General features: G+C 41.8%; 1 protein-coding gene across 1 annotated transcript; it reads left to right on the top strand.

Annotated features, from left to right (window-relative positions):
* Positions 1-7,681: 7,681 nt before the first annotated feature.
* On the top strand, positions 7,682-18,146 carry LOC105923703 (platelet endothelial cell adhesion molecule). The gene is made up of 11 exons (XM_036148255.1): positions 7,682-8,036; positions 8,322-8,612; positions 11,276-11,581; positions 13,225-13,518; positions 14,067-14,351; positions 14,451-14,744; positions 14,838-15,122; positions 15,196-15,483; positions 15,625-15,912; positions 15,985-16,266; positions 16,341-18,146. The coding sequence occupies exons 2-11, from the start codon at positions 8,414-8,416 to the stop codon at positions 16,640-16,642; spliced, it is 2,823 nt and encodes a 940-aa protein (XP_036004148.1). The 5' UTR covers positions 7,682-8,036; positions 8,322-8,413; the 3' UTR covers positions 16,643-18,146.
* Positions 18,147-23,648: the final 5,502 nt, after the last annotated feature.

Genomic DNA, 23,648 nt, shown 5'->3' with positions numbered 1-23,648 from the left:
TGCTGTTTTTCTACCTAGCCAGGTAAGATGCTAGCAGCCCATGTGTGGGTTTAGTAGCTCTAGATGCGCTGACGCCAGCCTCAGTCCACTCTTTGTGAATCTCCCTCACATTCTTGAATGAGTTTTGCTTGACGATCCTCTCAAGGCAGTTCTCACTATTGCTGGTGCACCTTTTCCTTCCACTCAACTTTCTATGAATGGATACAACCCTGTGAACCACCAGCTTCTTTTGCAACAACCTTTTGTGGCTTACACTTTTTGTGGAGGGTATAAAATAATGTCTACTGGACAGCTGTCCAGTCAGCAGTCTTCCCCATGATTGTGTATCCTACCAATCCAGACTGAGACAATGTACAGTGGGGCAAAAAGTATTCAGTCAGGCAACATGGGCTTTATTCTCTATGGGGTTGAGGTCTCGAGACTGGGTAGGCCACTCCAGGACCTTGAAATGCTTTTTACGGTGCCACAACCTGAGCATTGTGTTTGGGATCATTGTCACGCTGGAGGACCCAGCCATATTCCATCTTCAATGCTTTCACTGACGGAAGGAGGCTTTGGCTTAAAATCTCACAACACATGGCCCCCTTCGTTCTTCCCTTAACACGGATCAGTCGTCCTGTCCCCTTTGCAGAAAAAAAGCCCCAAAGCATGATGTTTCCACCCCCATGCTTCACAGCAGGTATGGGGGTGTTTGACTTGAGAGTCAGGGCGCGTTTTGTATGGGCTAAAGAGAAAAGCAGCATTTCTTGCTACATTTGTACAAATTTTATAAGCGCTAAACACACCACATGCTGTTTGTTAATGTTTAAAGCATCACCAGCTCTGATGAATGTCGAATTGGGACTTTCTTTCCACTTTGAAAAGGTTTGCATTTAAACTTACCAGCAACAGACGGACGGTAAATACATGCCTATTTAATCAAATATAGTCAAAATATGTCTGTTGTCTGTAGATTTATCCTGTATTTTCTTTTGAAGATATAGAAATGTGGTGAGGTAAACCCCACCCTATTTTTTTATCTAACATACTCTCTCTGTATTATTAAACAACAAAATGTTGCATTCAAGAGATTGCAAATACATGTATTGTATCTGCACTAGAACTAAAAGTGTAATTGACATTGACAGCATTTAAAACATTAACTTAAAATTTCAACAAATGCAACTGGGCTGTAATAACTCTGTAGCTCATTTCATGTAATTTATCTTAACATTCCAAACACATTACTTATATATATGAAATGTAGATAACAGCTTCTCCTTACCTACATCTTCTCAGACAACTAATTATTTCCCTAACAATATTGAGTTGCCAATCTTTAATTGTGCAGTAAATTTTAATACATTAGGAGCATGGAGGACCCAATACTGTACTTAGTAAGATGGGTCACACCAAGACTGAGTTGTAACCTGAGTGGGTGTCCATTTTATCATTCAAATGAGAACATATTAATATACTATTGGTATATACTAGTATGACTATTAAAGAACAGCAGATTCATCTTTAAGATATGTAAAGACCTATATTAAATTCATTGTGCGACCACATCAACAGGATAAATAATTTCTTGCTTTTTTAGTGTACCAAATTACCCTTGTAATGATGAAATATTTTGTGGACTAAGCCCCTGATGATGATAATGTCTAGCTCCGCCCCTGGTTTGTACTAATTTACTAATGGACAGTGTGATAATCTATGTACAATAAAACCAATGTAAATAGTGTTCCTCTGTTTGTATTTGTCTTTATCCTAATTCTAGAAGTAGAAATAATCAAATAAATAGCACTATTATTTTGTGGAACCCTAGTTATGCTATTATAACTAAGCAAAAGTCTAAACAAACAAAAAGCATCTAGTGTTGTTATAATGTATATAATGTAAAAAAAAAAAAAACACCTGTTGTTTATACCTGAACTGCCTCAAAGGGTCGAGAAACAGTTAAAGCAATAATAGCAACGAAATATTGGTAAAAGTGACATACTCACCTTTTCTTTTTCAGACGGCTGTGGCTAAGAATCTGAATTTTTAACAGCCTACAGTCTTTGCTCTTCAATCTTTCCAGCGGTCTTCAGAACTCCTGCCTCACACAGAGTGAGATTTATAAAAGAGATTAGGTTTCTGTTGATAAAATGTGTTATATTTCAGAATTTAATGCTATTTTGAGATGCTAATGTTGGTTACTTACATTTCTCAAGTTCCACAAATTAAAACTCTCTCCTGCTTCTTTACAGAACTGCGCTCAGCGGCTTTCACCTATATTAGTGCTGATAATATTTAGTTTTTTTAACTGGGACTAGTTTCGTTAACCTGACTCTCGCCAGATGTATGTCACTCCGCCTAGCTTCACTCACATCCATCTGGGACAGCGCCATAGGAATTGCCTTTTTTGAAGGCTGGGCCTTATCAAAAATCCTTGCATATGATTGGATAAGCCACTTGTCTGTCATCTTTATCGACGTGCTATTTCAACCACTCACACCGAAGCCAATCCGTGACGCTGTGAGAGCGACGCAGGAAAAAACAAAACTTTTTTTTTTTATGTGTTTGCGGCTCTAGTGGCAAGCGTTTTATTGACAGTGAGCTGACAGGAAGAGGGGGGAAGACAGGCAGCAAAGCGCCGCGGGTCGGAGTCGATCCCGGGCCAACCGCGTCGAGGACTAAAGGCCTCCTAATATGGTTCGCGCTAACCGCTGCTGTTAACTGTGGACGGGCCCCGGAAAACAAAACTTGCCAAATCTGGTCGGGAGAAGGGCGAAAACATGGTTTCCACCAACAAAAGCCTTCAGAGCCGTTCTCTGATGTTCTTTTAATGAAACAATATTAGGTAGATTGGACAACACGGAAGAAATAGCAGCATCAATGTTAACGCTTGCTTCCTCGACGAGCTGCCATTGCTATCAAAACAGTTTCACGTCACGGTCGCTTCTCCACTACGTCAAATCTATGAAACTCCAGCCCTGCGTCCTGATTGCCTAGACAATAAAATTGGTTGGAGAAATCACTCTCTATGGGAGAGGTCCCAGATGTATGTGAGTGAAGCTAGGCGGAGCGACATCCATCTGGCGAGAGTCAGGTTATAGTTTCGTAGCCTACCTACTCAAACCTACGTAGGTTGATTTACTCACACCAACCTCCTTGTCTATTGTAGATTCACTCTTTCCAGCCTGGTGCAGATCTACAATTTGTTTTTCTGGTGTCCTTGAACAGCTCTTTGGTCTTCGGCCGTGGTTGAATTTGGAGAGGGACTGTTTGATGATGTGTGGACAGGCTTCTTTTATGCAGATAGAGTTCAAACAGGTGTCATCAATACAGGTAATGAGTGGAGTACAGATGAGTTAGAGGTCTGTGAGGGCCAGACATGTTGCCTGTTTGTGGGTGACCAAATGCTTATTTTCCACCATAATTTACAAATAAATTCTTTAAAAATCCTACAGTGTGATTTCCTGGATGTTCTTTTCTCATTTTATCTATCATAGTTGAAGTGTACCTATGATGAAAATTACAGAACTCATCTTTCTTAGCAGGAAAACTTGCACAATCAGTTGCCGACTAAATACGTTGTTGCCCCACTGTAGAGGCTCAGAAAACCTCTGCAGATATATTGAGTTAATTAGCTCATTAGGGTGTGATGCCATGAGTTTCCAATATTTAGAGTTTTCACAGACACTGAATTTGCTGTTTTCATTATCTGTAATCCCTAATCATCAAAATCACAAGAAATAATGATCTGAAATATTTCACTCTATATGTAAGAAAATCTAGACAAGAGTTTCACTTTCATTTTTTAGTTTTCCATCCTGATTCAACACACCTGAATCAAAAGAAATAATTTTGTATGAGACCCCTGTGAAGCTTGATGAGATGCTGAGGACTGAATTCTTCCCACCGGCTGTTTGGAGCATCTAAAACATGTAGGACAGCTCTTGATGGCACTTGAAACATTTTGAAAAGAATAACGAGGAGATCTTTTCCATGTATACACTGTATGTGCAAAGCTCTTACAAACATGGCTAAAAGGCTACGGTGAAGGTTGTCATGTTTGGTTTAAGGTGTCTGACCCACATGCAGAGAACACTGGCAAACAGGAAGCAGTTTTAACAGTTTTTATTGATCTTAGCGACTGGATTCGGGTAGGGTCTCAGAATCGGGTAAACGCAGGGACCGACTCGGGCAGGTAACACGGGATCTGTGAGGTAAAGGGGAAAACGGTTAACAGAATATAACGAGGAAGGGAAGTACAACTAGGACCAAGACTCGACTCGCTGCTCAGCCCAGTTTACATGAGGATTGTGGAGGCATAACCAGGGATAACCTAAAACTAACGGGGTGTTTTTCACCGGAAAAACAAAAAAGGAAATCTGTTCTCGGTGATTACCCGAAACCACTAGTTCGAGCGGCTTGGTTTGATGAGTGATATACGGGAGATCTCCGCCATTTAAAGCAGACACACGAAAAGGTGACCTTAAAGGAACAGTCTCGCGGCGGGCGTGACTTACAATAGCTTGGTCAATTAAATTGAAGTCGCATCCCGAATCTAATAATGCGGACAACTTAAAAGTGTCCCGGGGGGTAATAATATTCGCGGGGAGACAAAGTCGCGGAGGAGTTGGAGCGCACTCCAATTGGCCCGCCGGTTTCTCCGCTACACCGGACGGGCCAAATCTTTTGGCCGCTCCGGGCAGGAGGCGATGAAGTGATCCGGCGAAGCGCAATAAATACACAGTTTAGCGTCCATACGCTTTTGTCTCTCCGTCAGAGAGAGTCGTACCCGACCCAACTGCATGGGCTCAGGGTGTGAAGGAGGAGCGAGTGTAGGGCGACTGGGGTTGCGTGCTGGTAGCGGCGCTCTAACTGGAAGCGGCCGTTCCATCCTACCCCGACTACGGCTTCTAATACGGTTATCTAAACGGATAGCAAGGGAGATTAGTTCATTTAGCGTCGCCGGTTCTTCCAGGCGGGCCAGTTCGTCCTTAAGGGGTTCGTCTACAGCCTGGAAGAAAACCGTCTTTAGAGCGCGTTGCTCCCAGCCGGCTGCTGCGGCCAATGTGCGGAACTCAACCGCGAAATCAGACAAGCGTCGCCCTCGTTGTCTGATTCCTAACAAACGACGTGAATCCTTGACTTCGTCGGACTCGGCAGAAAAAAAACATCTTAAACTCATTTATAAACTCGGGAAAAGAACAATCAAAACCTTGGTAGGCAGAGAAATGGGACTCAGCCCATCTTAAAGCTCTGCCTGTTAATAAACGCAGCACGTAGGCGACTTAGAAGCATCGTGGGGAAATAGTTTCGGAGAATGATTAAATACGAGAGAGCACTGAAAAAGGAAACCCCCGCATCTCCACTATCCCCAGAGAACTTCTCCGGACAGGGGGAATTGATCTCGGGGATAGGTGGAGAAGCGACGGCTGACGCAGGCATGGGGGCGGGGTCTGGTGGAGCCGGAGCGGAAGGCTGGGGCTTGACACTGAGTGAGCCTGTAAGCTGGTTGAGCTGAGCAGCGAAGCCCTGCAGCTCGCCTCGCATGGACATAACTGCCGCTTCAAGGCCTCTAATTTGGTCCTGTTGGACGGTAAGCGGCCTGCCGAATGTCTGGGTCTCTTTGGCCAGAGTGTTCTTCTGTCATGTTTGGTTTAAGGTGTCTGACCCACATGCAGAGAACACCGGTAAACAGGAAGCAGTTTTAACAGTTTTTATTGATCTTAGCGACTGGATTCGGGTAGGGTCTCAGAATCGGGTAAACGCAGGGACCGACTCGGGCAGGTAGCACGGGATCTGTGAGGTAAAGGGGAAAACGGTTAACAGAATATAACAAGGAAGGGAAGTACAACTAAACACGTACGCTTACCACGGAGCTCTAGGAACTAGACCGGGGGGAGTGAGATGGGCTCAGGTGATGGTTGAGTTGAGGAGCAGATGACAGAGTGACCGGTGAACAGAGGTTGGGCAGGGTCCGAGCAGCGCCGGCAGGTTCAGGGATCCGGAAGGAACAGCGGGAGGAACCAGGAGAGTCCGGGGGTGACCAGGGTGAATCCGGGAAGGGAGAACTCGCGCCCAACTTGGTACCACCAAGAGAGTTTGAGGGGACGGTCGCCAGAGCAGAATCTGAGCGGGTTGTGGATTCGAGAGCCTGGTCTTCACAGCTCAGAGTCACACGAGAGAAGATTTCCAAAAACACGAGAGCACTGGAGAAAACACACGAGACAATGATTAGATCCAAAACGGGGATCGAAAAACTCACTGGTCTGAAGCTCAGGAGGTGGTTGATGGCCTTTAGGCATACCGCCACAAGGTAACACTCTGGCATCCTCCCGCTGTTCGTGCGCTGATCTTATAGTGCGCTGAGGCGCTGCTGAACTCGCTGCAGGTGTGTCAGTCCCACCCACCGGTCAGCTGCTGTCACCTGTGAGCAGAGGAGAGCGCAGAGCCGGCAATGCTGCACGGCTCTGCCTGCTGAGCCCTGACAAAGGTAGTTCCTTTAAAGAATTATTTTTTTAAAATAAATTAAAAAACCGCACATCAATTAATTTTCACTTTAATTTTCAGCTCTACCTTGTGTTCATCTATTGTATAAAATCCCTTGGAGACATTCTGTGAAGAAAGTGCTGTTATATGCATTTTTGGCTGTAGAGGGCGCTGTGGTTTTGTATTGCCCGTGAAGAAATTTGTACTTGTGTTTGTAAAAAAAAAAAAAAAATGATGGTGGACGGAGTAACACGGTAGTTTTACCGTGACGCGACCGTGATATCCAATCTGGATATCTCAACCCAACTAGTCATAGCTGTTCTTTGTTGTAAATAGATGTATATTCATGGAAAAAAAGTAATATTTGAATATGCAGAAAACCAACACAAACACACCATTATCAAGTCATATTTACATGTTCATGTATGTGCTTCAGATTTTCCTTGATAAGCACAATTTTGTTCATTTAAATACTGACCAGGAAACAGTCCAGAACAAGACCCCCCTCTCATCCCCCCACCCTCTCCTGTGCACGTTTACTGAGTGGGCAGCTGCAAATGGTCCTGTGCATTTTTCCTGCCTTGCTGTGTTTGCATAAATTTGTCGATACGCGAACAACTCCTCAGGCAGCAAAGATGTTCTACCAGGTATTTGGACTGATTTCAGGTGAGCAAAAATAGTTCTGTTTCTAATTCAAATATTTCACTGTCTACACAGTAAATCAATTCTGACATTTTCAAAAGCAAGTAAGAGAATATTCATCAAAAAAAAGGAGGGAATATTTCACATAACCGGCATAACTGAAGTGTAGCCAGAAAATAGAAGATGGTTTTGGGTAGTTCACTTTATGTGGTTGACTTTTTAGACCATGAATTTGTAGCACAGAAAATTTCAACATGTCACTTAACTGATAACTGATTTTATTTTTGGTGGAATTGGTTCAAGAACAGTCATATGTCTTGCATAATGCAGTCATATTAATACCCTTTCAAATCAGATACACCAAAACATACTCTATGTCCTGTATTTAGCAGTGACTTTTTTTTTTACAGTCTATTTTTTTTTTCATCTTTTCAAAAGTGATAAAGGTTGATGCCTCACTGTTTTTTGTCCATCTAACCAAACATTTTACGTTTTTTCCAATACAGCTTCTTTTTTCCTGTGCTTATCTTCAGCTGCTGCAGGTTGGACCACTTCTCCAATGTTTGCAGCTCTGATTTGTGTAATACTTGTGTTTGGAATTAATGTTGTATTTCCTACAGAACACATCAGATTGGCGGGCTCAAATGAATACTGCTCTGGAAGAGTGGAAATATATCACAACGGTGTCTGGGGAACAGTCTGTGATGATTACTTTGACAACAATGATGCTGAGGTGGTCTGCAGACAGTTAGGTTGTGGTCGACCATCAACTGTTCATGCATCCGCCTACTTTGGTGAAGGCACTGGAGAAATCTGGCTGGATAATGTGGGCTGTTCAGGAAATGAAGCTTCTCTTTCTCAGTGTTCACACAGTGGATTTGGGTCAAACAACTGTGAGCATAGTGAGGATGTGGGTGTCACTTGTACATGTAAGTGTATTTGGAAATCTATTGTTTCAGGTATTACATTGCTTTCTTTCACAGAAATTAAGGACTGACAAGGATTTTGGTTAAAGCTGGTCCAGTCGTGTGAAAATTAATGATTTGAGTTTAGCTGTACCAATAGCAGTGAATGCAGTGTTCTCCCTGGTTATACTGATGCAGTCACAATAAGGGAGCTGATATAGCTAGTTCCAGCTTGTTGTTAATACACACCGTTGTTAAGTTGCAAAACAGCAAATGCTTTTTTCTTGTCTTTCTCTTATGTAACGGAAGTTCATCAAATCGACCCATATCTGTCATGCAGTGGAAATGTTCAAATTTACCATGATTTTGGATTGAGACCTGTCAGCTATAATGGCTTTGATATGAATGGTGCAAATGTGGCCTGCAGACAGATGGGCTGTGGTCCAGCATCATCGACCAGTTATTATTACCATGGCTACAACGTGCTGCTGGATGGTGTGAGCTGTTCAGGAAGTGAAATTTCTCTTAACGAATGTCAGCACAGCAATCCTTGGACATACCGCTCTGGATATGGATATCAAGCTTATGTTGCTTGTTCAGGTATAGCAATGTTTTTTTGTTTTTTTACTTTTCATGTTCTATGTATGATTAATATCATCATGGTTATTATGTATGTTCATTGTAAGCAATGGTATATTGTACAAAAAGACACATAACAACAAATAATAATAATAATAATAATAATAATAATAATAATAATAATAATAATAATAATAATAATACATTTTATTTGTAAAGCACTTTTCATAAAGTGCCACGGAGTACAAAGCAAAGCCAAAGCATAACAATGCATTTAGGAAAAGGCTTTTCTTAAAATATAGGATTTTAGGCCTTTCTTAAAAGAATCTGGTGTTTGAGGAGCCGTCAGTTGGTCTGGGAGGGAATTCCAGAGGTGAGGAGCGGCTAAGCAGAAGGCCCGATTATCCATAGTATAGAGCTTAGTCCTGGGGGGGTTGTAAGGCGACTTTATTTCCTGTGTGGAGGTTATGTGAGGAGGTTGGTGGTGGGAGGAGGTCTTTGAGGTAGGGTGGGGCATTCCCAAGAGTGCACTGATGAATTGGTAGAGCGATTTTGTAGTCGATCTTGGATAAAACAGAAAGCCAGTGGAGTCAGTGAAGGGTGGGTGTGACATGGTCATATTTACGCACCCTCATCAGGACCCTAGCAGCACTCTTCTGGATGCATTGCAGTTTTGTAGGCTGTTGCTAGGAGTCACGATGAGGAATGTGTTACAATAGTTGAGCCCTGAGGAGATATACAGTTGTGTGTTGTCAGCATAGCGATGGAATGATATTGCATGCTGGTTAATGATGTGGCCAAGGGGTACAGTCTAAGGATGAACAGGGTGGGGCCAAGAACTGACCCTTGAGGGATGCCACAGGTCCTGTGTCTTTGATGTTGCCCCTCCCATCCGTCCATCCAGCCATCCATTTGAATAGTTTTTTTTGGTGTTTTTGATAGGCCTCTTTGTGAACAGTGAGTCCAGATTTTGCTGTGTGCCGCTCAAGTACATGCCCAACCGCTTTCGTGGTCCGTAGCTTTGGGATGAACCAGGAGGCTGTGCATGTGACTGTTTGTGTTTCAACAGGGGCATGGAGATACAGGATACTACTTAGGGTGTGATTATAAAAGTCAACTGATTCATCTGCTGAAGTAAATTTTGCAGAGGGGATGTGATGGAAGTCCAATGTCATGGTGTCTGGGTTGACGCTTTACAGGTTTCTAAAATGAATTTGGGCATTTTGGTTTGATCTGGGGAGACAGTTTTAACTCCAGTAAAATGTTTTTTTTGGTCTGATGCTCCTATTTCATACACAGACAGATTTGTGATGGGGGCTAAATTAGTAATGACCATGTCCAGTGTGTGCCCTCTGTTGTTTGTGGGAACATCAACATGCTGTGTGAGGTTAAATTCAGCAGCGAGGTGACAGGAGGGGGAGTCTACATGAATGTTCAACTCGTATGATGTATAAGCAGATGTGGAACAGTGTGGGGAGAAGTTCATTGATCTCGGAGATGAGGGCTGTGTTTGGTCCGGTGGCTGATAGATGGGAAGACACGAGAAAAGGTGGTTTGGATTTGAATGCAAGGCATCAAAAAGTGGATTGTTAAGTCAGAGATATGAGGGACAGTTTCAGGTAATAGATAATAATTAACAAAATTATCACCAAATTCTTCAGTAGCAAGAAATAATTTATTTTTTCGTGAATTTTGGTCTTACTTTCTTTAAATTCATAAGAGGATTGTACATTGAGATAATTATGTCTTCAAACTATTCGAAAACCCATATGATGATGTCATGCATTTGTAGAGTTAATAATTTATAATGCGACACAATGGATAATCAAAATAAATCAGGCAACATATCAGGAAGCAGACTGCTGACCTCCACTGGTCTGGTTCCTCCTTGGGTTCAGTTTTCTTAGAGTGCCACTGTCATCAAGATCTTAATTTCTGACGTTATTCCCTGTGGTCTGATGAAACCTAATTGAAAATATGTATGGCTATAATGACCCTTATTGTGTTTGGAGAAAAAAAAGGGGGAACATGCAAGGGGGAGAACACCATCCCAGTTATAAAGTATGTTATGTGAATGTTTAGCTGCAGGAGGCACTGGCACACTTTGCAAAATAGATGAAACCATGAGGAAACATTAATGTGACTTCTCAACAAATAAACCAGGAAGTTAAAACGTGAAAATGTGTTTTCAAGATGGACAATGACAGAAAGGCCAGAGTTTTGTAGAGTCCATCACAACACCCTGATCTCAGTCCCATAGAATATTTATGTGCAGAGCAGAAAGGATCTGTGAGAAACAATTGGCCAAAATTCTAGCAAACTAAACTTGTTAGCAGTACCCGAAACATTTGACCCAAGTCAGTCAGTTAAAAAGGCAATTCTAACAAGAACAATAAAAATGTATAAATGTATGAATTTAAAGAAAGTTTCTTCTAGAATTTAATATATATAAATATTTTTTGTAACCTTGACATGCCAAACTTAGGGAACATTGTGTGAAATGATGTCATTTAGACACTGTAACCATCTTGTTTCTTCTGTATATCTTCTGTTTGTTCTCGAGAATGCATGTACACCTAATGGTTAATGATTACTATCTGAATCTAACATTATCACTTTTAGCTGACTGTCTGCTCCACTGTAAACTTTTTTATACTTTGCCCACCATCTCATCTACCTAACAGGTTATCCAGTCCGATTAGTTGGGCCATCTCGGTGTGCTGGACGTGTTGAAATCTACTATAATGGATGGCAAACTGTATGTGATGATGGCTGGGACTTGAATGATGCTCAGGTGGTCTGCAGACACCTGGGCTGTGGTACAGCACTGGCTGCCACTCATTCAGCCTACTTTGGAAAAGGGCCAGATAAAATCTTGCTTGATGATGTGGCCTGTACGGGGAGTGAAACACATCTGACTGATTGTTCACACAGAGGATATTTAGTACAAAACTGCACTCACAATCAGGATGCTGGCGTGATCTGTTCAGGTGAGAAAATGGTTATTGCTGTTTTGTAATTTTAATTCAAAATCAACATGTAAGCATATATATATATATATATATATATATATATATATATATATATATATATATATATATATATATATACACACACATAAACGCTATTGCACCTCTCCTCCACACGCCCTTGCATCTCTCTTTTTGCTCTATTTTTTTCAAAGTTTCCTGTTCTGGCACAAAGGCAACATTTCCTTATCACAATAAAACATTTGAACAGGAAGAAAGCCTCTGTGTTTGTGGAAAACTCCCACTTGCAAGCCCAGATATTTGCATGATATCATGATTTTCACACCCCTCTCGCAGACTAGATGGGGATAAATACACTACTTAAAAAATAAAGGGAACACTAAAATAACACATCCTAGATTTAAATGAATGAAATATTTTTATAAAATTTGTTGTTCTTTACATAGTTGAATGTTCTGACCACAAACTCACACAAAAATGATCAATGGAAATCAAATGTATTAATCCATGGAGGTCTGGATTTGTAGCCACGGTCAAAATTAAAGTGGAAAAACACACTACAGTGGGATCCAACTTTGATGTAATGTCCTTAAAACAAGTCAAAATGAGGCTCAGCAGCGCGTGTGGCCTCTACGTGCCTTTATGACCTCCCTACAACACCTGTGGGCATGCTCCTGATGAGGTGGTGGATGGTCTGAGGGATCTCCACCCAGACCTGGATTAACGCATCTAGCAACTCCTGGACAGTCTGTGGTGTAACATGGTGTTGGTGGTTGATGGAGTAAGACATGACGTCCCAGATGTGCTCAGCTGGATTGAGGTCTGGGGAACGGGCAGGCTGGTCCATAGCATCAATGCCTTCGTCTTGCAGGAACTGCTGACACACTCACGCGACATGAGGTCTAGCATTGTCTTCCATTAGGAGGAACCAAGGGCCAACCGCACCAGCATATGGTCTCACAATGGGTCTGAGGATCTCACCTCTGTACCTAATGGCAGTCAGACTACCTCTGGTGATCACATGGAGGGCTGTGCTGCCCCCAAAAGAAACGCCACCCCACACCATTACTGACCCACTGCCAAACCGGTCATGCTGGAGGATGTTGCAGCAGCAGAATGTTCTCCACTGCGTCTCCAGACTCTGCCACGTCTGACACTTGTGCTCAGTGAAAAACTGCTTTCATCTGTGAAGAGCACAGAGCGCCAGTGGCGAATTTGCCAATCTTGGTGTTCTCTGGCAAATGGCAAACGTCCTGCAAGGTATTGGGCTGTAGGCATAACCCCCACCTGTGGACGTCGGGGCCTCATACCATCCTCATGGACTCTGTTTCTGATCGTTTGAGCAGACACATGTACATTTGTGGCCTCCTGGAGGTCATATTGCAGGGCTCTAGCAGTGCTCCTCCTGTTCTTCCTTCCACAAAGGCAGAGGTGGCGGTCCTGCTGCAGGGTTGTTGCCCTCATACGGCCTCCTCCATGTCTCCTGGTGTACTGGGCTGTCTCCTGGTAGCGCCTCTATGCTCTGGACACTAGACATGTTTCCCAAGGACGTTATTTAAAAGTTTTAGTCAGATACCTTTGTATAATGTGCTGTTTTACATAATCAATGTTAGCCTTTTAATTATGCCTTGTACTGTTCATAGCTGGCCTGATCAGATTAATTGGGCCAAATAGATGTTCTGGACGAGTTGAAATCTACAACAATGGATCTTGGGGAACAGTCTGCAATAACAGCTGGGACATAAACAACGCTAGAGTGGTCTGTAGACAGCTTTACTGTGGTACAGCACTGAGTATCCATCACTTTGGAGAGGGATTTGGACAAATCAATGAAGTGACCTGCACAGGGAGTGAAAGGCATCTGTCTGAGTGTTCGCACAGTGGATTTGGAGCTCAGCACTGTAATCATAGTCAGGATGCTGGTGTCATCTGTTCTGGTAAGAACCCATTCCTACTAAGACTTACATTAAAAACTTAAACATTTCCTAGCTGTGTCTATATTAGATCCCCCAATGTGAACTGCAAAAAGCTTTACGATTTAAAGGCCAGAAGTTCATAATTCCTTTCTATGACATTCACTCAGTCAATGATTTAGGAATTCAAATGTTTTGCAACCCAAAAACCCATTGCCTATTTGACTGTATTGTTCCATGATTCTTGGATTGATATGTAAACACATACACCGTATATTTAGGAATTTGTAAACTATTTAATGTAACATTATGTGGTCTGTCACATCCAAAAGCAATACAATGTTTGAATCTGTTGTGTAATAAAGCGATCATTGAGCCAGCAAACACCAAAAGGTAGACTTTTTGCTGAAAAGAGAGTCTAACAGTTTGCTGTAATAAATGCAGCAGAACATTTATTTTCATTGTACATAACTGATGGCAAATCGGAAGTTAGACAATCTGTCATGATATTAATTTACCATGCCAAGGTGACACTGTATGACCGCCTCACTATGTATTAATATTTTTGACAGGTCCCATAAAGCCCAGCATCAGCCTGAATCCTCAAGGTCAAATCATCTTGGGTCAGAATGTCAACATAACTTGTTCTCTGCCTGGCGGAAATGTAGAGGGGATGTTTATCTTCAAGAAGAGCACAGGCACATTCAACCAGGCTGTGAACTCAAGCAGCAGCTCTGCGACTATCAATATCCCTTATGCCACTTTTAATGATCAGGGAGGGTACAAGTGTCAGTTTCAAATCATGCTTCCCAATGAAAACTTTAGCACCCCATTTAGTGACCTGTTTCAGCTAACGGGTATGTTTTCATCTGTTTACTTTAAAATTGTAAATAAATGTGGCAAAAAAAAATGAAAAGAAAAAACAAAACAAAAAAAACATCTGCCTTATTTTTCAGTGAACTTTCCAAGACCCAGCATCAATATTGATCCCACTGGTGTGATCAGCGCTGACCAGAATGTTAGCATCATTTGTTCAGTCACTGATCAACAAGGAGGAGGATCATTTCTCTTCAGCAAGTATCCAGGAACCTTCAATCAGACGGTGAACTCAAGCACCGGCTCTGCTACTTTCTATATCCCTCGAATTACCTTTGAGGATGAGGGATGGTACCGGTGTCTGTTTAAAGTGAGGTTTTCTAATGAGGAATTCAGTACCAGCTTCAGTGACTATGTCCAGCTGTATATAAAAGGTGTATTTTTTAACATATTCTGCCGGTTTATTGAATTCATCAATGGGTTTAAATGATTATGACAGGTGACCAAGCACTGTGGTATGTTTTCAGGTGTTCTACCGAAGCCCAACATCACAGTGCAGCCTGCCGGTCTGGTTTCCTGGGGTCAAACCGCCAGCATCACTTGTTTAATTACGAATGGATTGAAAGGATCGTTCGACTTCACAAAGACCCCGGGTCCTTTCAGTCTGAATGTAATCTCAAGCACAAACTCGGCTACTTTCCAAATCCCACAAGTCCGCTTGGGAAATGAAGGATTGTATCAGTGTCGGTTTCAAAGAACAATTTCGAATGAATATTTCCAGACCAACTTTAGTGACCCTGTCTGGCTAGCTGGTGATTATTTTTCTTTAGCTTTTACCATTTGAGTGAACTTATAAAAATACATAACATTTGTCTTGCTTTTCAGTGAACCTTTCAACACCCACCATCACCTTGGATCCTGCCGGTGTAGTGATGTGGGGTCAGAATGTCATCCTCACGTGTTCAATCACTGAGGGGCAAGCAGGAGGATCATTCATCTTTAGGAGAACGCCAGGTCCTTTCAGCCAGACTGTAAACTCAAGCGGAAACTCTGCTACCTTCCTCATCTCCCAAGTTGGCTTGAGAGATGAGGGATTGTACCAGTGTCAGTTTCAAAGGAGAGTTTCTGATCAAGACTTCAACACCAGCTTAAGTGACACAGTCCAACTATCTGGTAATCTTATTTTCACTTACATTTGCCAGTTCATATGAGAGCTCTAAAACTTTAGCGATTCTTTCCATCAATGTGAATTATAATGGAGGGCTTTGGAGCTTTAAGCCTAAGCTCAAGCTTCTTTCCTGTGTGATTTTTCAGTGGTTCTTCCAAAGCCCAACATCACATTGGATCCTGCTGGCGTGGCTGTTATCGGTCAGACTGTCAGCATCTCTTGCTCGGTCTCTGAGGGCCAAGTAGGAGGATTATTTATCTTTAACAAGGTCCCTGGTTCCATCACCCATGTTATAAACTCAAGCAGCAGCTCAGTTTCATTCCAAATCCCTCAAGTCAGCGTGGTGGATGAGGGATCGTATCAGTGTCAGCATCAGAGAAGGGATTTTAATCAATACTTGAGCACCAACTTGAGTGATTCTATCCTGCTAACTGGTAATTTCTTCCTTTTAAATTTGCAGATTGTTCATATATAAAAAAATAAATACAATTTGTGTCATTTTTCAGTGAACTACCCAAAGCCCAACATCACCATTGAGCCCACGGGTGTGGTTATGTGGGGTGAGGATGTCAACATTACTTGTTGGTTCAGTGTGGACATAGGAGAAGGATCATTCATCTTCACAAAGTCATCAGGTCCTTTCAGCCAAACTGTGCACTCAAGCAGTAGCTCAGCTACTTTACATATTCAACGAGTCAGCTTTGAGGATGAGGGAGTGTACCAGTGCAAATTTCAAAGTACAATTTCTGGCACCGACTTTAGCGATCAAGCCCATCTGAATCTGACTGGTAATTATTCTTCATTTAGCTTGAACAGTTAATTCAAAGTGTCTTTATAAATAACATTTCACATTGTTTTTCAGTGATCCTTCCAAAGCCAAGCATCATCATGGATCCTGCAGGTGTAGTTGGCTTTGGCGAGCTTGTCGCTATCACTTGTTCTATCTCGACTCAATATTTAGGCGGATCATTCACCCTGGAGAAGACCTCGGCATCATTCTATAAGACCCAACTATCAAGTACCAACTCCTCTACTTTCAGATTTCTTGAAGCCAATTCTAGTCATGTGGGAGATTACAGGTGTTATTATAATAAAACTCTGGATCATCAAACCTTTATCTCCCCTCTAAGTGACATTGTCACAATTTCTGTTACTGGTGGCTAAAGTGCATGTTGGATTAGCAATCCACCTGACCCTTCCTTAATGTAATTACATTTGCTGTTTACTCTGGTTGTTTCTATTTCATCGATAGCTATCCTATTCTATTCTAATCTAATCAATTTAGTATGTGACTGACGCATACATTGTCACTCTATGTAATCATATAACTGTCTGTGCTGCTGCAATTTTAGATCAGACATGGCAGATGCTAAATAAATCCTGCAAGTAAATGAAAATGTAATAGCTGTGTTTCACAAAATTGATGAGATGTAAAAAATCATAAAATGGCCCCTGTTTGACCTTCTATAAAAGGTTTAGGTAACCATTCTGTTAGATGGATGAAACCTGGTCCTCCATTGTCTCTACACTGAACAAGCTGTTGGAGTTACTTACAGATTCTCCAAACGGAGACCAGGAAGTATGCTGACACTGCATAGGTTCTCCACTCAACCCAAAAACACCACCCAACACAAAGATGAACTATCCCTTTAACTGCTACACGTGGGTTGGGGTTGAATTTCAAGCTGCAGAACAGCACTACTGGAGGTCTGTGGAGACTACTACTCCACATTATTAAGCTTTAAGCTATTTTTCGTTATTTTTGTACAAAATAATCCTTAAACCCATTTTTTTTTTGCAACTATGGTAGATAACAGTTGCAAATAAACAAATAAATAATAGAGTGAGTTCCAAAAGTCTCCAGAGTAAATTTCACATGGGTTTCTCATGATTTTGTCCAAACAATTCTGAAGTCTTTATCTAATATTATATTGTATTTTATCAGATCTTCTAACGCAAGCTGATACTTGATGAATGGAATACCATATTATAAGGCAAGCTTGTCAATTCCTTTTTTATACCTACAGATTTGTTTATATTAAAGAAAATCTTTACACTTTTAAAATGTACCTTTTTATCTCTTTCATTTGAAATAATACAACTCAACCAGATGTCTTATAGTTACCCAAGTTTGACCTGGATTTGTCATAAATTGTCTTTAACTTTAAAAGGCGACACATTCAAATGAAAGTACAGTAGTCTGTCCTCTCTGATTCCTCATTAGAACCATTAAAAAAATCCAGTTTATTTTCATCTGAAAAAGCTTTTTTTGAAGTATTAACTCCACATTGGTTGAGCATGTCATATTGTTAAATTAGATTTTTAAGTCCTTGTATTCAACACAACCTTTTCCAATGTAATGATTTTTCTTTTGTATAATTTTGCCTAAAAATGTGTAATGTTGCGGAGTACTGTTTGTCGTTTTTATTTTATTTTTTCCATGCTATTGTTTTTGACCTCAGTTGCAACATCTCTGCCATCTTCAATCATCTATCAGACATGATGATTTGTTTTTCATGGATCCCATTTCCTAAAACCCTGTTTTTTTTGTCTGCTACTGACACTACATGGACTGTTTGGGAACTGCAAACATTTGCTTTTAAGGAAACTGAAATTTGCTCTACATCTTTTGAATATTAATTTTAATAAATGTTAATGTATTAAAATGTTCCTTCATTTTTTTTCCTTCTCCTCCTCAAAGGATAGATAGAAATTAATTACTTCATGTTAACATGTGATGTTTTTTTGAGGTGGATGAGATCGGTACTAGCCCCCTGAAGATCTGCATGATTTGGGGCTGTCTTAGTTTGAATGCTTGGCCTACATTTAAACTAAAAGTGAATTATAAAGTGGCAAAATGGAAGCAAGACTCCAGCTGATCATTTGGCAGTGAGAAATCTGAGTGAACAAAGGTCACATATGGGGCTCAACAAGGCTCTGTTCTTGGCCTACTTCTATTCAATGTTTAAAATCTCCTCCCTACCTCAGACAACCTAGTGTTACAGCATTTCTTACCATACCTATGCTGATGACACACAAGTCAGAATATTAGTTTCACTTGACCACCTTCTCTTATTGTCACATTAAGTGTTTAAGACATGTCTCATCAACACCCAGGGAACTCTTCAGAGCCGGAGGAGGTGGTTGCAGAGAGGAACTTCTGGGGTTCTCGTTTCAGACTGTTCCCATTATCCTCAACAAAAGCAGTGGAACAGGTTAATTCGGTGTGTTTGTAAGATGTTCTTCAGTTCTTTCAAAATCCCCAAAACTAATAATAGAATAGTAGTAATAACAAAATTAATGAATATATTGATATTTTAGATATGTAAGATGCATTATTTATATGAATAGTTATATAACAAAAAAGGAGATGGATTAGACGAATGGTGTTAGTGCGAATGAGCATTTTAAATTCAACTGACTGGAGGAGACGCTATAATGCATCAAACAAAATGTTGTTTTTAAAAGGAAATATTAACTTGATCTGAAAAATGATATGAAGAGGTCATGAATATTTTTATGTAATACAGAAAGAAATATCCGTAATGTTGGACAGCGGTCTTGAACTACTTGCTTCATCTGTTTTCTTCTGTTTAATTATTATAACTTGTTTTTCAGCATCTACTGAGCACCAGACCTGGGCACTGTAAAACTGTAAAAATCTGAACACTAGAATCAATTATTACACATCTCAGATTAGGTCCCACAGGTCTTAACAAAACACTAAAAGTTTCAGCATATCTTCCATGAATATGTGATCATTGCAGTTTGCCTGATTATGTACAGCAAGTTTTCATGAAATGCAGACAATATGAACCAGAATAAAGACAGATCAAAGAAATTAATGTTAACTACATAATTCAAAATCCTTTTGGCATTATTACAATTAAAATAAAACCTCAACTCCAAGTCTATCAGAAACTATGTAGGTTTTTGTCTTTTTCCTTTAAATTTCCCATCTACACTGCGGTCTGGTGGTGTAGTATGCCTTTATAGCTGGTCAGCTGACCCCCACTGTACGCCGAAATATTGCCACCGTGCTGGGAAAGGGAGAGGAGACAATCAGAACGTTTTGGATGGATAGTGCAGAAAAAACAAAAGAACTTAAATTAGATCAAATTAACTGTAGTCCAACTGTTCCATTACCAGCAGTCCCTCCCTGGATTCTTCCTGAAGCTACAATAGATTTTACATGGTCACCAACCGATACAGCTATACACCAATAGTTATTATGATTATATTCAAGTATATACAGATGCATCCAAAAGTTTAGGTGATAGGCTAGGTATTGCATTTTATGTTCCAGAATTCAATGTCAAAGTAAAAGGAAGAATAAATGATTGTCAGTTTGATGTGACCCTACGTGCCTTTTTGTTGTGTTTTGATGAACTGAGGACATTCTTTATTGTCACTGCGTGTTATTACCGTGGTGAAGTTTTTTTTTAGCCACTCAGAGTACACATAATGAAGGCAAACAAGCAATGAGCAAGGGTTACACTACAGTGTTTTTTTTTTCGTTGTAATGTTCAAGACATATTCAATAATAAAGGATGATTAGGAGGTTTGTGTGGTTGACCAGGGGTCCGTTCTTCGTACGTCGCTAACTCAGTTAGCTGGATTTGATTGTTGACGATTTGGCATGATCTTGTATCGTTTGGTTCTTCGAAAGACTTCCTGCACTTGTTGTCATAGCAACATGTGCGCCAGCTTAAACCTGCTCGAGAGCAGGCTTATTTCATGTAAACAGTAGCGCAGCGCGACAGTGTAGAGATATTTTTCTTGGTGGCTGTTATAAACAGACAAACACATCATTTAAGAGTGGCTTTTAAAGAGGAAAAAGTTGTGTTAGAGCCATAAATAGAAAATATGTAGGTTATTTGTATGATGGTTTGCTTTTTATTTTTATCATATTCGGATTTGTTCTGGCCATTTTATTGTGAAGTTTAGTTTTACTTTGAAAGGCTTGCTTCCTGTCGAGCCGTATATTGTATTAGAAAAAAACTATGGATGGATTATCTAGACACGGAGCAATACAGTTTTACCGTGTAAACTGTGGATGACTTGAAAGAAAGATTGCAGTAACTCTACAGGATACCTTGCAGTGAATTTCAGTACAGGATAAAGTGCAGTGATAAATCGCAGTCGCTTACAGGATATGTTTCAATTGACTTCCGGATAAAGTGCAGCAGTGAACAGTAGGCAGTTGAAATGTAAACAATGTAAAACAAATGTAAACAAATATGCAGTAAGGTGCAGCAGTGATTTAAAAGTAGACAGTTGCATTGTAAACAGTTTTGCAGTACTTTTCTGGGTAAGGTGCAGCAGCAATTTTGCAGGATACGATACAAATGTGCAAATGTGCAAATCAGCGAGTCGAGTGTGGTACACAGTCCGTTTTTATATTTCAGCTGTTCAGCAGTTCAACAGTCTGATGGCAGCAGGGAAAAAGCTTTTGCAGAACCTAGTGGACCTGCAGCGGATGCTGCGGAACCTCTTTCCAGAGGGCAGCAGGGAGAATAGTCTATGGTGGGGGTGTGAGGGGTCTCTGATGATGTTACGGGCTTGAGACACACAGCGCTGCGATGAAATGTCTTTAATGGAGGGAAGAGGAGCCCCGATGATCCCTTCTGCTGTCCTCACCACTCTCCTCACGTTCTTCCAGTCGGAGGCACTGCAGCCTCCACACCACACAGAGAGACAGCTGGTCAGAATACTCTCTATGGTGCTTCTGTAGAAGGTCGTGAGGATGGGCGGGGGCAGGCGGACTCTTCTCATCCTCCGCAGAAAGTACAGTCGCTTCTGTGCCCTCTTCACCAGTGACGTGGTGTTCACAGTCCAGGTGAGGTTGTCCGTGATGTGCACCCCCAGGAACTTGGTGCTGCTGACCACCTCCACCGCTGAGTTGTTGATGAGCAGTGGAGCATGGTGAGGCCGGTTTTTCCTGAAGTCGACGATGATCTCCTTTGTCTTCTCCACGTTCAGGATCAGGCTGTTGTCTCTGCACCAGCCCACCAGCTGCTCCACCTCCTCTCTGTAGTCCTGGTCGTTGTCGTCTCTGATCAGGCCCACCACCGTTGTGTCGTCTGCAAACTTCACGATGTGATTGGTGGGGAACCTGGGGACGCAGTCGTGTGTCATCAGGGTGAACAGCAGGGGGCTCAGGACGCAGCCCTGAGGGGAGCCCGTGCTGAGGGTGATGACATCAGAGGTGTTCTGTCCGACCCAGACTGACTGAGGTCTGTTGGTGAGGAAGTCTAGCAGCCAGTTTCGTAGGGGTGTGTTGAAGCCCAGATGCTCCAGTTTTCCCACCAGATGTTGTGGGATGATGGTGTTGAACGCTGAACTGAAGTCCAGGAACAGCATCCGCACGTGCGTGTTCTTCTCCTCCAGGTGTGCCAGGCTCAGGTGAAGAGCAGAGGAGATGGCGTCCTCAGTGGAGCGGTTCCGTCGGTAGGCAAACTGGACAGAAGCGAAGAAACGGTTATTAACAGACCCAGCTTAAGCATTAGCATTGCTAGCAAAATTTCAGTTAAGTCAACGTCAAGACTGTTCTATAGTTTCAATAGCTGGGAGGATGATTTAAGTTCAGAGTTGTCCTTTTCCCTCCCATTTTGTGTGCTCTGCCAGTGCCAGTGGCAATGGCGGTGAAAGAAACCCTCAGCATGATACTGCCATCCCCATGCCATCCTCTTTTTTTTTAAAAAGAACCGTGTCACTGGGGCCACTTGGCCTAATCTTTGTACTGACTGACCGTAAAACTTTTTTATTTTACATGTCCATGTGGACAGTTGACAGATTCAGGTGAGCTTAAAGGTGCCGGTGTTGTCCCATATGCTGTATTCACGCACGCTGTTGGATCTGCTTAATATGTTGAGACTAGCAAGTCCTTTTTGCGCCTCACCATGAGAAAAAGTCTGTTTTCACAACTTTGGCTCCATTTTCTTCACCCAGAGCTCACCGTTTCACCCCACCTGTCTCCTCCTTTGTGTCCAATGTTTCCCCTACCAATCTGCAAGGGGGGCGACTGCCCCATTAACCAGACCCCTCCCCTCCAAGAAGATACAGTAGATTATTAGCTGGACGTGTTCACAGTTAATTTTATTAAACTTTTTAGCCTAAGTGGCTCCAGTTAGCATCCTAGACTATCGCTGTCTGAACATCACAGCTCTTCTACTTTCAGCTCTCCGTTTCTGATTCATGTGTCGCTTCGCACCGCAGGTAAACTCAATCAATCAATAAATCAATCAATCAATCAATCAATCAATATTTGTCAACTACAATTTGCATTTGTAATCAAAATTTCAGTTCCAGTTCAACCGTCCATCACATACATAAAAAAGCATTTTTTTTGGGGGGGGGGGGACGATTGACTAAGGCCTTGCATTGCAAAGGAACACAGCCAGACAGCCGCTGCCATTCGGCGCAGCCGTTAGGCGCATCCCTCCAAACTGCCCCGGACCCCACCTTACGCGGTGCCCACAGGGCGCTGCCCTTGAATCTGTGGAAAGATAGATTTTCACAATGGGGGGAGGAGAGGGAAGATAAAAAAAGACAGATGTGTCACACCCTATCCTCTCACGGTACAGTGTGAAACATCCGACAAAAAAACCCTCATTACACAAGAAGCACAAATATAACGAGACACATATAGCAGAAAGATAACATTGGAGATCATGTAAGTTCATGAGATAAATGAGCATCAGTAGTGTGTGTGTTGTGTGGAGTATTGTATGTCCGTGAACACCGTCCGGCAGGCAAGTGTCCTTGATACGTTGGAAAGTCTTTATCACTTCACGGCCCAGCTTGACGAATCCACGGATGTTTGCAGGGGAGGAGGGAGAGGGGGGAATAGTTCTGTCCAATTTCGCCATAACAAGCAGGGGTGAATTTAGATAGTGGGAAAGTCCGATTAGAATACACATTTTGTTATGAGAACAAGCTGAACCACTTTTCCTTCAGCTTTAAAGTCTTTCCATCACTGGCTTCAGGATCCAATATTCCAAATTAGTGGGCTATTTTCGCGTTTTCACTTCCAGATTTTATCCCATCTCACCTCTGAGTCCAACCACCGCAGCCAGCTTATTAAGCTTATTGGTCTGTTCATTTACCGCCCTAGTGATCGCGTCATGAGCCGCTGGCAGCATCATCAAGGCCAAATGCAGTGCCAGCA

The sequence above is a fragment of the Fundulus heteroclitus genome, chromosome 16 (assembly GCF_011125445.2).
Source record: "Fundulus heteroclitus isolate FHET01 chromosome 16, MU-UCD_Fhet_4.1, whole genome shotgun sequence".
In the NCBI taxonomy this organism is placed as follows: Eukaryota; Metazoa; Chordata; class Actinopteri; order Cyprinodontiformes; family Fundulidae; genus Fundulus; species Fundulus heteroclitus.
Note: the sequence above shows the minus strand (reverse complement) of the source record. Positions and strands in the feature narration are given on the sequence as shown.